We start from the raw sequence: 16,663 nt of genomic DNA, 5'->3' as shown, positions 1-16,663 counted from the left end.
TCCCCAAATTAAGTGAATAAAAAGGGGTTTTGGAGGCACCGCGGCTCCCGATAACCAGCGCCGCCGTCGGAAGAGGAGTTTTCTTTGCAAAAAAGGCTTTTTTGGGCAGCAGGGAATAGAGAAACACGCGTTTTTTGCCGCTATATCTTTAACCTCGGAGGAGCCGGGGAGAAGAAAGGCGACGTCGAAGCCCCAAAACCGGGCATTACACCCCAAAAAGTCATCAAACCTCAACCGGGAGCCTCGATCTCGCCGCCCGCTCGTTAGGCTGCGTTTAATTAAGCCTTTCAGGTATTGATTTAACGTCCCCTGCCAGCAGGCGCGATCCGAGCCGGCTTGCGGCGTAATTAGCGGGGATTAGGCGAGCGCCGGGCAGGAGAGGAGCCTCGGCCGCCGCGTCGGGGTAGGTTAATGCCGAACGCAGACGGATTTAATGCCTGTCCGTCTGTCCGTCCGGCGGCGGGGAGAGCAAAGCGGGGCTGGGAAAGCAGGAGGAGGCCGAGGGAGGCGAGGGCTGCTTCGGGCGCGTTCTCGTGCCGCACCCCACGCACAGGCTGGACCTCGAGGGGCGAAATCCCGCCCGTCGCGGGAGAAGGTCGGGCTCAGGATGTGCTGAGGAACCCCAACGGGGGCAAGTCTCCGCCTTCCAGGAGCTTTTGAGGAACCCCAACGGGGGCAAGTCTCCGCCTTCCAGGAGCTTTTGAGGAACCCCAACGGGGGCAAGTCTCCGCCTTCTAGGAGCTTTTGAGGAACCCCAACGGGGGCAAGTCTCCGCCTTCCAGGAGCTTTTGAGGAGCCCCAACGGGGACAAGTCTCCGCCTTCCAGGAGCTTTTGAGGAGCCCCAACGGGGACAAGTCTCCGCCTTCCAGGAGCTTTTGAGGAGCCCCAACGGGGACAAGTCTCCGCCTTCCAGGAGCTTTTGAGGAACCCCAACGGGGGCAAGTCTTCCTATTTCAAGATTTTCTGAGGAATCTCAACAGAGACACGTCTCCTTCTTCCAAGGCACACTGAGGAACCTCCATGGAAACAATTCCTCGTATTCCAAGACGTCCTGCAGAACTTCAACAGAGTCGAGTCTCCGTCCTCTAAGATCTGAGGAACCTCAACGCTACAAGTCTCCAACTTCTAAGACCTCCTGAGGAACCTCAACGGAGACAAGTCTCCGTATTCCAAGAGCTTTTGAGGAACCTCAACAGAGACAAATCTCCATCTTCGGAGGCGTCGTGGGGAACCTCCGCAGGCGCCTGGGGCGCGCCTGGCTGGCGAGCGGCCGCCGGCGCTGCTCCTCAGGGGTCACCATATCGATCCTCCGCTTGGAGGCAGGATTTGAAGGCGCCGTTGCTGGTGACGCCCAAGCGGGAGGCGCCGATGACCCTCCGGAGGGACAAGAGGGATCCGGATGGATCGGGGGATGGGGCAACGCCCCTCACTTTGCCCCTCGGACTCGATTGAAGGAAGATATTTGTTACGTTGAGACGAGTTTTAGCAGGGCTTGTCGTGATAGGACGCAACGGGGATGGTTTTAAGCTAAAAAAGGGAGATTTGGACTCAATTTAGGGAAGAAATCTGTTAGGAAGAGGCTTTTTATCAGGGCTTGTCGCGATAGGACGCAACGGGGATGGTTTTAAGCTAAAAAAGGGAGATTTGGTCTCGATTTAACGAAGAAATTTGTTATGTTGAGGATTTTTATCAGGGGTTATCATGATAGGACATGACAGGGATGTTTTTGAGCTAAAAAGGGGAGATTTGGTCTCGATTTAAGGAAGAAATTTACTACGTTGATGCTTTTTATCAGGACTTGTCGCGATAGGACGTGGCGGGAATGGTTTTAAGCTAAAAAGGGGAGATTTGGATTAGATTTAAGGAAGAAATTTATGTGGAGGGCGGGAAGAGGATTTTTAGCAGGCCTTGTTTCAATGGGACACATCGGGGACGGTTTTAAGCTAAAAAAGAGGAGATCTGGTCTCGATTTAAGGAATAAATTTGTTACGTTGAGGCTTTTTATCAAGGCTTGTCATGATGGGATGCGGCAGGAATGGTTTTAGAGCTAAAAGGGGGAGATTTGGACTAGGTTTAAGGAAGAAAATTTTTACGTTGAGGGCAGGAGAGATTTTTTTTATCAGGGCTTGTCACCATGGGATGTGACGGGAATGGTTTTAAGCTAAAAAGGGGAGATTTGGACTCAGTTTAAGTAAGAAATTTGCTACGCTGAGGTGTTTTATCAGGGCTTGTCGCGTTAGGACATGGTGGGATGGTTTAAGCTAAAAAAGGGGAGATTTGGACTCAATTTAAGGAAAAAAAATTGTTATGTTGAGGGTGGGAAGAGGTGTTTTAGCAGGGCTTGTCTGAAGGGGACGCGGCGGGGATGGTTTTAAGCTAAAAAGGGGAGATTTGGACTCAATTTAAGGAAGAAATTTACTACGTTGAGGCTTTTTATCGGGGCTTGTCGCGATAGGACGCCGCAGGGATGGTTTTAAGCTAAAAAGGGGAGATTTGGACTCACTCAATTTAAGGAAGAAATTTACTACGTTGAGGCTTTTTATCAGGGGTTGTTGTGATAGGACGCCGCGGGGATGGTTTTAAGCTAAAAAGGGGAGATTTGGACTCAATTTAAGGAAGAAATTTACTACGTTGAGGCTTTTTATCGGGGCTTGTCGCGATAGGATGCCGCGGGGATGGTTTTAAGCTAAAAAGGGGAGATTTGGACTCAATTTAAGGAAGAAATTTACTACGTTGAGGCTTTTTATCAGGGGTTGTCGTGATAGGACGCCGCGGGGATGGTTTTAAGCTAAAAAGGGGAGATTTGGACTAGGTTTAAGGATTAAATCTGTTACGTTGAGGGCCGGGAGAGGCGGGAGCAGGTTGGCCGGCGGGGTGGTGGGTGCCCCGTGCCTGGAAGGGTTCAGGGTCGCGTTGGACGGGGCTCTGAGCCGCGCGATCCGGGCGCCCGCGGACTTTTTAACGGCGAAACCCCATTCCTACAGAGCCCCCGTTGCCAGATTTCCCCATTTCCGTCCCCCCCCCCCCCCCCCAAAATAACGCCGCGGCGTTCCCGCTAACCCTCTGCTCTCCTCCCCTCCGCTGCAGGATGGCCGGGGAGACGCGGCAGCGCCCGGCGTGAGGCACCGACCGCCGCCGTCGAGGGAAACCATGCGTCAGCAGCGCGGCGAGGCCGGACGTCGCCGGGTTTCGCTCGCCGGCAGCCGGACGGTGGCGCCCGAGGCCGTCCCGACGCGACGGCAATGAACGTCCCCCTGGCGCGGTTCGGCTCCGTCGCCGGATCATGAGCTCCCACCGTCCCCCGCGGCACGACGGCGCCGACGCCGAGGCTTGCCCGCCGGTTTTTTGGCCGCAAAATGGCAGCGTGGCGACGGCGGCGGGGGGAGAAACCCCTCGCCCGGTTCCCGTCACGCCCGCCGTGCCTAAAATGGGGGTGCGCGCCCGGATCGCCGACTGGCCCCCCAAAAGAGACGCCGCCAAGGATCCCCCGGCTGGCACCAGCCCGTGCCGGGAGGCGGCGAACAACCGGGACGCCGCTTGCTGCCGGGGTTTTACCGGCGGTCAGCAACCCCTCGCCGGAGTTTCGGGTTTTAAAGCCCTTCACCGCTTGGCGCGGCGACGATCCAAAGACGTGGAATTTCAGGAGGGTTGGCCCCGTTCCCCGGCGAGGGGGTTGGCGCCGCTGCGACACCGGAGCAGCAGCGAGGTGACGTTAAGCGAATGCGATCCGGAAGAGCCGGCGGAACCGCGGGGGACCAAACTTGGAGGAAACGCCGGGCTCTTCCGCGAGTACGGCAGCACCTCCTCCATCGACGTGCAGGGCATCTCGGAGCAAAGCTTTTTCGATATGCTCAATGAATTTCGGACCAAGAAGCCCGATCGACGAGCCGCGACGCCCGAACGGCTCGGGGAAGCCGGATTTCCTCCGGGATCGTATCCCGGGATCAAAACTGAGGGTAGAAACGGATCCCGGGAGGAGCCGTTGGCTCAATCCAAGGAGAAACCCCGCAGGAGGTGTCCCAAAGGCGACGCCGGCGGCGAATCCATCTTCAAGAAGCTTCGGAGCGGCCGAACCGAGGGGGAGCCGGAGGAACCGCGGACGCCGGAGCCGGGGAAAGCCTGGGTGTGTCAGAAAAGCTTCGCCCACTACGACGTGCAGAGCATGCTCTTCGACCTCAACGCCGTGGCCGTCAACCGAGCCGTGGTCGCCCAACGCCGAAACACCACCACGGGAGCCTCGGCGGCTTCGGCCGCCACCGTTCGGGCCGGAGCTTTGGGAGGAGCGGATCCGGCGTTCGCCAGCACCGAGGATCTCAACTCTAAGGAGAATTTAGAGCACGACGTGGGGGATAACACCAGCAACGAGCTCCTCCTCAGCTGCCCCCACTTCCGTAACGAGATCGGCGGCGGCGGCGAGCGTAACGTCAGCTTTTCCAAAGCTTCTGGGGGATCCCTGGCGATCCCGACGGCCGAGGGGGGTTTCCCGGAGCCCCCCCTCCACCTACGGCCCACCAACGCCGGCGTCTCGGTGCTGGAGATCCCCAAGGAGCTGCAGAGAAACCCCAACCGCCTCAAACACTACAGCGTCGAGCACGTGGACCTCGGCGCTCGCTACTACCGCGATCATTTCCACGGCAAAGGTTGGGGCGGAGGGGGCTCCAGCGATGGGTTTTTTGGGGATGGGGATGGGGGGGATCTGTGGGTTCTCCCCACCGTCGCGAGATGCCGCTGCCTGCGCTCGAGGCGCTCGGAGGGGAGTGGGGGCCACAGGTTGTTCTTAAACCTGCCCCCCCCCCCGCCCTAAAATCCATCCTCGGAAGCAGGGGGAGGGTTGGAGTGGCTCCGGGTACACCCGTCCACGGTACAGGGTTGGGGTGCTGGGTGAGGGTGCGGGTGAACCCACACCCCCCCCCCCCAAACTCTTCCCCATCCCCCTCTCCATCCTCATTTCTCGGCAGAGCATTCAAACTACTTTGGAGTGGACGAAAAGCTGGGCCCGGTGGCCGTCAGCATCAAACGGGAAAAGCTGGAGGATCACAAGGACCACGGCCCCCAGTACCAGTATAGGATCATCTTCCGAACCAGCGAGGTGCGTTGCTGGGAGGAGAGGGACAAAAACCAGTTTGCAAAGCGGGAAGGCGGGTATCTCTTCGCTTCACCGTCGCGCTCTCCCACCCCTCCCCGCAGCTCCTCACCCTGCGCGGTTCCATCCTGGAAGACGCCACCCCCACCGCCACCAAACACGGGACGGTGCGGGGTCTCCCCCTGAAAGACGCTCTGGAATACGTCGTTCCCGAGCTCAACATCCACTGCCTCCGCTTGGCCCTCAGCACCCCCAAAGTCACCGAGCAGCTCCTCAAGCTGGACGAACAAGGGGTGAGCCTTGAGGGAACGCCAGCGGGGCGGTTGGCGGCGGGGCGCGGGGTGTGGTTAAACCCCCTCCTTTCTCCTCCCTTTTCCTCGCTTTTCCGCAGCTCTGCCGGCGGCACAAGGTGGGAATTCTCTACTGCAAAGCCGGGCAGAGCTCGGAGGAGGAGATGTACAACAACGAAGCCGCCGGACCCGCCTTTGAGGAATTCCTCTCCCTCCTGGGCGAGAAGGTTTGCCTGAAAGCCTTCAGCAAATACGCGGCCCAGCTGGACACCAAGAGTGAGTTGCCACGGGGGCTCGGGGCCGGGTGGAGGGGGGGGCCACCCACCCGCTCACCCACCCGTTTCACCCCCTCCCCGCCACCGCAGCCGACTCCACGGGCACCCACTCGCTCTACACCACGTACCAGGACTACGAAATCATGTTCCACGTCTCCACCATGCTTCCCTACACCCCCAACAACCGGCAGCAGGTGATTCCCTCCCCGATCCCGGCTCCCCGCGAGGGATTTGGGCTTCTTCCTCCCCCTTCCCCGCGTTTGGGAAGGATCCGTCCCTCCGGCATCCGACCCTTTTCCCCTCGCGTTATCGCTCCCAGCTGCTGAGGAAGAGGCACATAGGGAACGACATCGTCACCATCATCTTCCAAGAACCCGGAGCTTTACCCTTCACCCCCCAAAACGTCCGTTCCCATTTCCAACACGTTTTCATCATCGTCCGAGCCCACAATCCCTGCACCGACAACGTCTGCTATAGGTGAGCGCGGCCGGCTCCGAGGGGGCTCCGCATCCGCGCCTCGGGCGGGACAGGGCGTCTCCCGGCCTCCGCAGGGGATCGGGACTGGGAGTGGGGACTGGGAAGGGAATCAGCACGGAAGGGGGCTGGGATTGGGTCTGGGAATGGGGCTGGGAAGGGAATCGGCACGGGAATGGGAGCGGGGAAGGGGCGGGGAAGGGACTGGGGAAGGGAATTGGCACAGGAATGGGAGTGGGAAGGGGCCTGGGAATGGGACTGGGAAGGGAATCGGCACGGGAGTGGGAGCGGGAAGGGGCGGGGAAGGGGACCGGGAAGGGAATTGGCACGGGAATGGGAGCGGGAAGGGGCCTGGGAATGGGACTGGGAAGGAGAAGGGGACTGGGAAGGGAATTGGCACAGGAATGGGAGCGGGAAGGGGGCTGGGAATGGGACTGGGAAGGAGAAGGGGACTGGAAGGGAATTGGCACAGGAATGGGAGCGGGAAGGGGGCTGGGAAGGGGACTGGGAAGGGGAAGGGGACTGGGAAGGGAATTGGCACAGGAGTGGGAATGGGAAGGGAAAGGGGCTGGGACTGGGAAGGGGACTGGGAATGGGGCTGGGAAGGGAATCAGCGCAGGAATGGGAGCAGGAAGGGGGCTGGGAGTGGGACTGGGAAGGGAATTGGAGCGGGAATGGGAATAGCTGTGGGAATGGGGAAGGGAAAGGGGAGGAGACAGAATAGGCTGGCTCCTGCCTGGCCCCTCGGGGCTGCCCCAGCGCTGAGGCTCCTGGGGGAGGGTCTCACCCCAAACCTGCGGGCACGGGGCACCCACCGCCCTCCCGAGAGCCGCTGCCGGGCTCCGGCCGTCCTCTGGGTGCAGAAATGCTCCCTCGCCTCTGCTCGGAGCCCGCGCTCACTCTCCGAGAGACGGGACCCCCGGGGCGAGGCGATTCCACGCGGTCCCGCGCTCGCGTCCCGACACCCCCTAAAGATGAGCTGCCGGCGGGGCCCAGGTGGGCGACGGCTCGTGCCGGGAGCAGCGGGACCGGGCAGCCGTCACCCCCGCCCAGACCCCGCACCTCGAACTCTGTGGGTGGTTTTGGGCCCCCCCCGAGAAGGGTTTTGAGGTGGCGAAGGCGGGTGAAGGGTCTGGAGAACGAGTCCCGTGGGGGAAACGCGCCGGGGAGGTTTAGCTTCGCTGCCAGGAGGAACTCCGTCACCCGGAGGGGCGGTGGGGGTCGGAACGGGCCGTCCTCGGAGGGACTGACGAGACACGGAGGGTCTCGGGGCCGCGCTTTAGCGCCGAGCTCGGCAGCCTCGCCTCAACCTCGATGACCCCCGAGGACTTCTCCAACCACGCGATTTCCCCGATCCCATCGACGCCGAACGACCTTAACCTCTCCCCTCTTCTCCGTCCCCCCCAAGCGTGGCCGTCACGAGGTCCAAAGACGTCCCACCCTTCGGTCCCCCCATCCCCAGCGGCGTCACCTTCCGCAAATCCGACGTCTTCCGAGATTTCTTGCTGGCCAAGGCCATCAACGCAGAGAACGCCGCTCACAAATCCGATAAATTCCACACCATGGCCACGCGAACCCGGCAGGAATACCTGAAGGATCTGGCCGAAAACTGCGTCACCAACACCCCCATCGATTCCGCCGGGAAGTTTAACCTCATCTCTTTGGCTTCCAAGAAGAAGGAAAAGACGAAAGCCCGAGCCGGGGCGGAACAACACAGCGCCGGAGCCATCGCCTGGCGAGTTTCCGCTCAGGATTTCGCCCGGGGAGCCGAGATCGCGTGCGCTTTGGGTATCTCCAACGAATTCGTCGTCCTCCTCGACCTCGGCGCCAAGGAAGTGGTTTTTAACTGTTTTTGCGGCGACGTCATCGGTTGGACCGCCGATTCTTCCACCGTCAAGATATTCTACGGGCGAGGGGATCACGTTTTCATCCGGGCGGCCGAGGGGGGCCCCGAGGATATCAAGGAGATCGTGCAAAGGTTGAAGGTGAGCCTTCAAAAAATCCTTTAGAGCCTCGATATCCTTCCCGAATTATTTGTGTAGGTCCTACTTAAAACGTAGAGGTTTGGGGTGTTTTCCCGCGCAGAGGAGATCTGGGCTGTGGGGAAATACCGGCTCCGCGACGAGGCGGGGGGGGTTTGAGGGGAACGAGGAGGTTTTGCCGCCGTCCCTCCTATTGTTTTTTCTTCCCCGGCGATCCCAGGTGATGACGGACGGCTGCGAGACGGTGGACATGACCTTGAGGAGAAACGGTTTGGGTCAGTTGGGTTTCCACGTCAAGTACGACGGCACGGTGGCCGAGGTGGAGGATTACGGCTTCGCTTGGCAAGCGGGTTTACGGCAGGGCAGCCGGCTGGTGGAGATCTGCAAGGTGGCGGTGGTGACGCTGAGCCACGACCAGATGATCGACCTCCTCCGTACCTCCGTCACGGTCAAGGTCGTCATCATCCCGCCCCACGAGGACGGAGCCCCTCGCAGGTAATGGCGCTGCAGGGGAGGGGGGGGGGTTGCAGGGGGGCGGGGGGGGGGGGTTTGGGGGCGCTGCCGTCCTCTCCGCGTTCCCACAAAGCTTTTTTGGGGGGTTAAATTCGCCCCCGAGGAGCTGGGGGGTGGGGGGTGGGGGGCGTCATTGCATAAGGCCACGCAGCAGCGGCCTGGCATCGGATTGGGGGAATTTGGGGTGCGGGTGGGGGGTGGACAGAGGATGGGCGCCCCTGGGATCCCCCTCCAGTGTCCTGGGACCCCCCCCCTTCCCCATCCTCACCCCTCTCCCTCAGATATCAGGGTGATTGGGGTCCCCCATCCCTCCCTGTCCCCAGTCCCTGAGGGCTGTTGGGATTATCGGGGTCCCCGGCCATGCCGGGCTCTTGGGGATAACGGGGGGCTCTGTCCCTGTCCCTGCCCACCTGGGGTTACTGGGGGGTTACTGGGATGCCTGTCCCCCTCTGTCCCCATCGCTCTGGGGGGTTATTGGGGTCCCTGTCCCCATTCCCTCTGGCTCTGGGGGTCCCAGGTGTCCCCAAATTTCCAAGTCTATGGGGTGACCAGGCCCCACCAGCTGTGGCTGTGGGTGCCCCCTGTCCCCTACCCCCGTGGCAGTGGGGTCTCCCGTGGCTGTGGGGTGCCCCTGTCCCCCCACCCCCGTGGCTGCAGGTCCCCCATGTTCAGGGGTGCCCCCAGCCCCCCCCAATATTCCATGGGTCCCCATGTCTGTGGGGTGCCCCCCATGTCCATGGGGTCCCCTGTCCCCCCACCCCCATGTCTGTGAGTCCCCCATGTCCGTGGGGTGCCCCCAGCCCCCCCAATATTCCATGGGTCCCCATGTCTGTGGGGTGCTCCCCATGTCTGTGGGGTGCCCCCCATGTCTGTGGGGTCCCCTGTCCCCCCACCCCCATGTCTGTGAGTCCCCCATGTCCATGGGGTGCCCCCAGCCCCCCCCAATATTCCGTGGGTCCCCATGTCTGTGGGTTGCCCCCTGTGTCCATGGGGTCCCCCATCCCCCCACCCCCATGTCTGAGGGGTCCCCAGTGTCTGTAGGGTGCCCCCATCCCCCACCCCCATGTCCATGGGTCCCCCATGTCTGTGGGGTGCCCCCAGCCCTCCCCAATATTCCATGGGTCCCCAAGGCCGTGGGTCCCCTGTGACCGTGGGGTGCCCCCATCCCCCCCACCCCCAATATTCTGTGGGGTCCCCCTGTCCCCCCACCCCCATGTCTGTAAGGTTCCCTGTCCCCCAACCCTCCATGTCCATAGGGTCCCCTGTGTCCGTGGGGTGACCCCCGTCCCACCGTAGCTGTGGGGTCCCCCATGTCTGTGGGGTTCCCCCTGTCCCCCAACCCCCGTGTCCATGGGGTCCCCCATGTCTGTGGGGTTCCCCCTGTCCCCCAACCCATGTCCATGGGGTCCCCACCCCTGTGGCTGTGGGGTTTCCCCTGTCCCCTAACCCCTGTGTCCGTGGGGTTCCCCCTGAACCCCGTGTCCATGGGGTTCCCCCACCCCCCCCATATCCGTGGGTCCCCCATCCCCCCACCCCCAGCTGCGGGGTGCCCCCATCCCCGGCACAGGGTGCCAAAGCCTAATTAAAGCTAATTAATGATGGGGGGGGGGACACACGGACCTCCAGGCTTTGGAGAACATCCCCCTCCTGCCGCAGGGTTCCTTCCTTGGACAAAGCCGGCGCCAAACCCACCCCCCACCCCAGATATTTGGGGGGGGGAAAGGGGGGACCAGGGCGGGGTATTTTTATCACCCCCGTGCGCGGTGACGTCCCGGCGCCGGGCAGGGGGAAGCGACACCCACCGCTCCTATTAATTAATCGTTAAATAGTAATTAAATAAGGGGGGGGGGGGGGGAGGATGTCACGGGGGGTGGGGGACGTCGCGGGGGGCGGAACGACGTCGCTTTGCCGGGAGGGTTTTCGGTTCGAGCCGTGCCGGCGGTACCGACCGGCCGCCGGTTCCGCAGGGGATGGGCCGAATCCTTGGAGATCAACGCCGTCGACGCGAAAGAACCGGAGACTTTCCAATGCGGTTATCGCCCGCCGTACCGGAGCAACGCCGGCTGGCAGTGGAGCGGACCGGCATCGCATAACGCCCCCCCGCCGACGAAACGCGCCGAACAACCGTCGCTCGGTCACGGGCAAACAGTCGTACGAGGCGGGAAACAACCCGCCGTGCCGTACCGCGAACCGCAACCGCCGCACGGCAAGAGGTGAGAACCCCCCGGGGCAAACGCCGCCGCTCCCGCCCCCTCCGCAAACGCCGAGTGCGGGGGAAAACGACAGGATTTGACCCCAAATCCTGCTTATTTTTGCCCCGTTTCCACGGAGCCAGGCCCGTTAGCTTTCCCGAAACCCCTCATCCCGCCTCCTCTTCCTCGCCGGCGGCGGGAGCGGAGAGGGCGCAGCCGTACCGGCAGCCATCGGGGAGCTTCTCCGCGCCGGGTAGCGCCGGGACGGCGTACGCTCGCTATAAACCCTCTCCGGAGAGGTGGGTACGACGCCCGCGGGTGCCATTTGGGGAGAAACACCGTTATTTTGGGGTCAAAACTCAACACCCTGCCCCTCTTTTTGGCAGGTACGTGGCACCGCCGCGGCCGCCGTTGCCCTTCGAGCCGCCCGCCGGCCCCGACGGCGACTCCTCATCGGGGGACTCAGTAGCCACGAGAGCACCATGGAACGGCACAAAACGGGTACGGCGAGCCCGGGGCCGCCGCGTCGTCCCCGCCCCGAGGGGAAGGAAGGGGGGGGTGTGTGTGTGTGTGTGTGTGACTTTTTGGGGTGACACCGGCACATCGGTGGGGGGGCGGGGGGGGGTGTGTCTCGTTACAGAACCCTTGTGGCACGTACCGGCGCAGTCCAGGTTACCGGGGAGCGGCGGCAAACGATGCGGCAGGCAGGAACCCACGGGCAAAGATTCTCCCAACCGACACTCCAAGGTGAGCCCCCGACCCGGCCCTCGGCGGCCTCAAAATCCCCTCCCCCAGTGGGAATATGGGGAAGCCCTTCCCCCCTACCCCCTATTTTTTTTTTTTGGGGGGGGGGGGGGGGAAAGCCCAAATTGGGGTTTTTTTTTGGGGGGGGGGCTATGATTTTCCCACCAGGGCGACGCGCAATACTCGAGCCACTCCAGCAGCAACACGCTCTCCAGCAACGCTTCCAGCAACCACAGCGACGAGCGGTGGTTCGACGTCCCCGAACCCGCCGAAACCGAAGCGGATCCTTTTTCCAAAGGCGCTTCCAGCGACAGCGGGATCGAAACCTCCCTTTACGTCGCACCCAAACCCCCCCGACCCCTCCCCCAAAGGGACAAACTCCCCCAAACCCCCTCCTACGTCGCTTTGCGGGACGACGTCGGCGATAAAATGAGGGATCCTTCGCCGACCGGCAGCCAGGGGAAAGGCTACCGCCATAAACCGGGGACCCCCGCGTCTTCGGGGACCCCCGCCGGTAGCCCGGACCCCTTCAAGCAGCCCAGGTGAGCCAGGGCTCCCCTCCCCCCTCCCCGGAAGGTGCTGGACCCCCATATTTTTTGGGGTGGGGGGTGCGTGGCTGTCGATGTTTTCTCTCACGCTGAGCCTCGTTTCTTTCCCGACAGCTCCAATTCGCGCTCGGGCTCGGCCGGCTACAAACCCCCCTCGAGCGAAGCCCCCCGATCCCCCCGTTTTTCATCCCAACTTTCCGCTTCCGTCCCCAAATCCTTCTTCTCCAAGCAAACGGTCAGGAACAAACACCCCAGCGGCTGGAAACGCCCCGAGGAACCCCCAGACCCCAAAAAGTGAGTGCTTTATTGCTGCGGGTCCTTGGAGGACTCAAAAAACCCCCCAAAACACCCCTCGGTGGTATCTTGGGGGGGGGTCCCGGTGCGTTTTCACCCCGTTATTCCCCCCACACACACAGCCCCACCCCCCCCCGCAGGCAGGTGGACGCCACCACCAAGAACGTTTTCGGGCAGCCGCGGTTACGGGCGTCGTTACGGGATTTACGTTCCCCCCGTAAAAATTATAAATCCACCATCGAAGACGATCTGAAAAAACTCATTATTATGGATAACACCGCGACGGAGCCGGAGAGAGACGCGGTGAGGCGGCGGAGACGGGGTGGGGGTGTCCGTTTGGGGGGCTCAAAGGGCTCACCCCGCTTTTCCACGCCCTCCCCACCCCCCCTTTTTTATTTTAGTCCCCCCCAAAAGGGCTCCAGAGGACGCTGTCGGACGAAAGCCTGTGCGGCGGGCGCCGGGACGCCGCTTACGCCGTCGGAGCGACGCCCCTCGACGCCGCCGACGGCCTTTTCGGCGGCGTTTATCCCTCCAGCACCCTACCGAGCCGCCGGCAGCACCCCGCCGCCAACGGCAGCCTCCCCGAGAAGAAATGTGAGCGAAAACGATTGGGGGTGAAGGGTGAATTTTTTGGGGGGTTTTGGGGGTGTTTTGTTTTTTTTTTTTTTTTGGAGGGTGGTAGAGCTCATCCCCGTCGCCGTAGCCGTTATCTCCGCCTCGGAGCTGGCGCTGGATAAACCCCCCCTGCGCCGGATCGAGCCCGGGATGATGCCGCTACCGGACACGGCATCCGGCTTGGAATGGGCCAGCCTGGTGAACGCCGCCAAAGCCTACGAAGGTAGGGTTCTTGGGGGTGTCCCGTCCCCGTCCCCCCCAAAAAAATAGCCCCCCCTACCTTAAAACTACACCCCCCCCCCCCCTCTTTTTTTTTTGGCGGGGTGCTGAGGCGGGGGCTGCCTTCGCAGTGCAAAGAGCCGTCTCCCTCTTCTCCCTCACTGACTCGGCGCTGAGCCCCGACCCCCCCGCGCCCCCCGAGAGGCAGCCGGCGCCGCGGGGGGCTCCCCCCCCTCAGGTATGGGGGGTTTCGCGGGGGGGGGTGGGGTCACCCCGTGTTCCTGTCGTTTCCCCCACCCCACCCCCCCTATGGCTGTGGGGGTGTTTTAGGGGGGGTCACCCCGTGCTCCCGTCCCCCCCCTTGGGTGTGGGGGGGCATTTTGGGGGGTCACCCCGTGCTCCCGTCCCCCCCTTGGGTGTGGGGGGGCATTTTGGGGGGTCACCCCGTGCTCCCGTCCCCCCCTTGGGTGTGGGGGGGCATTTTGGGGGGTCACCCCCGTGCTCCCGTCTCCCCCCTTGGGTGTGGGGGGGCATTTTGGGGGGTCACCCCATGCTCCCGTCCCCCCCTTGGGTGTGGGGGGGCATTTTGGGGGGTCACCCCGTGCCTCCCGTCTCCCCCCTTGGGTGTGGGGGGGCATTTTGGGGGGTCACCCCGTGCTCCCGTCCCCCCCTTGGGTGTGGGGGGGGCATTTTGGGGGGTCACCCCCGTGCTCCCGTCCCCCCCCTTGGGTGTGGGGGGCATTTTGGGGGGTCACCCCGTGCTCCCGTCCCCCCCTTGGGTGTGGGGGGGCATTTTGGGGGGTCACCCCGTGCTCCCGTCCCCCCTTCGGGTATGGGGGGGGCATTTTGGGGGTCACCCCGTGCTCCCGTCCCCCCTCGGGTGTGGGGGGGGCATTTTGGGGGGTCACCCCGTGCTCCCGTCCCCCCTTGGGTGTGGGGGGGGCATTTTGGGGGGGTCACCCCGTGCTCCCGTCCCCCCCTCGGGTATGGGGGGGCATTTTGGGGGGTCACCCCGTGCTCCCGTCCCCCCCTCGGGTATGGGGGGGGCATTTTGGGGGTCACCCCGTGCTCCCGTCCCCCCCTTGGGTGTGGGGGGGCATTTTGGGGGTCACCCCGTGCTCCCGTCCCCCCCCTCGGGTGTGGGGAGGCATTTTGGGGGGTCACCCCGTGCTCCCGTCCCCCCCCTTGGGTGTGGGGGGGCATTTTGGGGGGTCGCCCCGTGCTCCCGTCCCCCCCTTGGGTGTGGGGGGGCATTTTGGGGGGTCACCCCGTGCTCCCGTCCCCCCCCTCGGGTGTGGGGGGGCATTTTGGGGGGTCACCCCGTGCTCCCGTCCCCCCCTTGGGTGTGGGGGGGCATTTTGGGGGGTCGCCCCGTGCTCCCGTCCCCCCCTTCGGGTATGGGGGGGGGCATTTTGGGGGTCACCCCGTGCTCCCGTCCCCCCCTTGGGTGTGGGGGGGCATTTTGGGGGGTCGCCCCGTGCTCCCCGTCCCCCCCTTGGGTGTGGGGGGCATTTTGGGGGGTCGCCCCGTGCTCCCGTCCCCCCCTTCGGGTATGGGGGGGCATTTTGGGGGTCACCCCGTGCTCCCGTCCCCCCCTTGGGGTGTGGGGGGGCATTTTGGGGGGGGTCGCCCCGTGCTCCCGTCCCCCCCCTTGGGTGTGGGGGGGCATTTTGGGGGGTCACCCCGTGCTCCCGTCCCCCCCTTGGGTGTGGGGGGGCATTTTGGGGGGTCGCCCCGTGCTCCCGTCCCCCCCTTGGGTGTGGGGGGGGCATTTTGGGGGGTCGCCCCATGCTCCTCTGCCCCACTCACATATTGGGGGTGCATTTGGGGGTGGGGGGGTCACCCCATGCTCCCATCCCCCTCAGGTACAGGGCTGCATTTTGGGCGCTCACCCCGCTCTCCCACCCCCTTCTTTGCTTATGGGGGGCGAAAACACCACCCTGAGCACCCCCTCTCCACCCCGATATATGGGGGGGGGGACATTTTGGGGTCCCGGGGACCCCCCCAACAGCCTCCTTGCGCCCCCCCCCGCAGCCTGTCCCCCCCCTCTGGACCTGCCGGGGAAGGTGTCGCAGCTGGAGGCCATGCTGAAGCAGCTCCACAGCGACCTGCAGAAGGTGAGGGGCTGGTTTTGGGGGGGGGGGGGAGGCCCCCCCAAAGCGAGGCGGGGGTCCTTAGGGGGGGTGTGTGTGTCCCCCTCCCCAGGAGAAGCAGGACAAGGTGGTGCTGCAGGCGGAGGTGGCCAACCTGCGGCAGAACAACCGGCGCCTGCAGGAGGAGTCGCACTCGGGCCGCGCGGCAGCTCCGCCGCTTCGCCCGCATCTTCTCCGCCGCCGCCGACAAGGACGAGCTGTGAGCGAGGGGGGGGCCGCCGGATCCCCCCCTGGGGGCCACCCGGATCCCATCCCCGGGGCTGCCGGATCCCTCCCGGGGGCCACCCGATCCCATCCCCGGGGCTGCCAGATCCCTCCCGGGGGCCACCCGATCCCATCCCCGGGGCTGCCGGATCCTCCCCCACCCCAGGGCTGCCGGATCCCCCCCCGGGGGCCACCCGATCCCCATCCCCGGGGCTGCCGGATCCTCCCCCCACCCCGGGGGCCACCCGATCCCATCCCCGGGGCTGCCGGATCCTCCCCCACCCCGGGGCCACCGGATCCCATCCCCGGGGCTGCCGGATCCTCCCCCACCCCGGGGGCTGCCGGATCCGCCCTGGGGGCCACCCGATCCCATCCCCGGGGCTGCCGGATCCTCCCCCACCCCGGGGGCCACCGGATCCCATCCCCAGGGCTGCCGGATCCCCCCCGGGGGCCACCCGATCCCATCCCCGGGGCTGCTGGATCCTCCCCCACCCCGGGGCCACCCGATCCCATCCCCGGGGCTGCCGGATCCCCCCCTGGGGCCACCGGATCCCATCCCCGGGGCTGCCGGATCCCCCCCCGGGGGCCACCCGATCCCATCCCCGGGGCTGCCGGATCCTCCCCCACCCCGGGGGGCCACCGGATCCCATCCCCGGGGCTGCCGGATCCCCTCTCCCCCACCCCGGGGCCACCGGATCCCATCCCTGGGGCTGCTGGATCCTCCCCCACCCCGGGGCTGCCGGATCCGCCCCGGGGGCCACCCGATCCCATCCCCGGGGCTGCCGGATCCTCCCCCACCCCAGGGCCACCCGATCCCATCCCCGGGGCTGCCGGATCCTCCCCCACCCCGGGGGCCACCCGATCCCATCCCCGGGGCTGCCGGATCCTCCCCCACCCCGGGGGCCACCGGATCCCATCCCCGGGGCTGCCGGATCCTCCCCCCACCCCCGGGGCTGCCGGATCCGCCCCGGGGGCCACCCGATCCCATCCCCGGGGCTGCCGGATCCTCCCCCACCCCAGGGCCACCCGATCCCATCCCCGGGGCTGCCGGATCCCCCCCTGGGGGCCACCCGATC

The 16,663-nt window shown here is 64.5% G+C and overlaps 1 protein-coding gene across 1 annotated transcript; it reads left to right on the top strand.

Annotated features, from left to right (window-relative positions):
* Positions 1-59: 59 nt before the first annotated feature.
* On the top strand, positions 60-15,721 carry LOC142051314 (signal-induced proliferation-associated 1-like protein 3). The gene is given in 23 exon segments (XM_075080453.1): positions 60-291; positions 3,089-4,641; positions 4,960-5,090; positions 5,189-5,377; positions 5,476-5,650; positions 5,740-5,843; positions 5,969-6,126; positions 7,532-8,108; positions 8,326-8,600; positions 10,586-10,831; positions 10,954-11,109; positions 11,197-11,261; positions 11,264-11,311; positions 11,451-11,557; positions 11,723-12,096; positions 12,217-12,396; positions 12,537-12,699; positions 12,798-12,990; positions 13,100-13,234; positions 13,362-13,472; positions 15,253-15,347; positions 15,436-15,519; positions 15,521-15,721. Coding segments are annotated over 22 exon segments (4,989 nt in total). The 5' UTR covers positions 60-291; positions 3,089-3,284; the 3' UTR covers positions 15,587-15,721.
* Positions 15,722-16,663: the final 942 nt, after the last annotated feature.

The sequence above is a fragment of the Phalacrocorax aristotelis genome, unplaced genomic scaffold, assembly GCF_949628215.1.
Source record: "Phalacrocorax aristotelis unplaced genomic scaffold, bGulAri2.1 scaffold_369, whole genome shotgun sequence".
Classification (NCBI taxonomy): Eukaryota; Metazoa; Chordata; class Aves; order Suliformes; family Phalacrocoracidae; genus Phalacrocorax; species Phalacrocorax aristotelis.
This window is presented reverse-complemented; position numbering and strand designations above follow the sequence as displayed.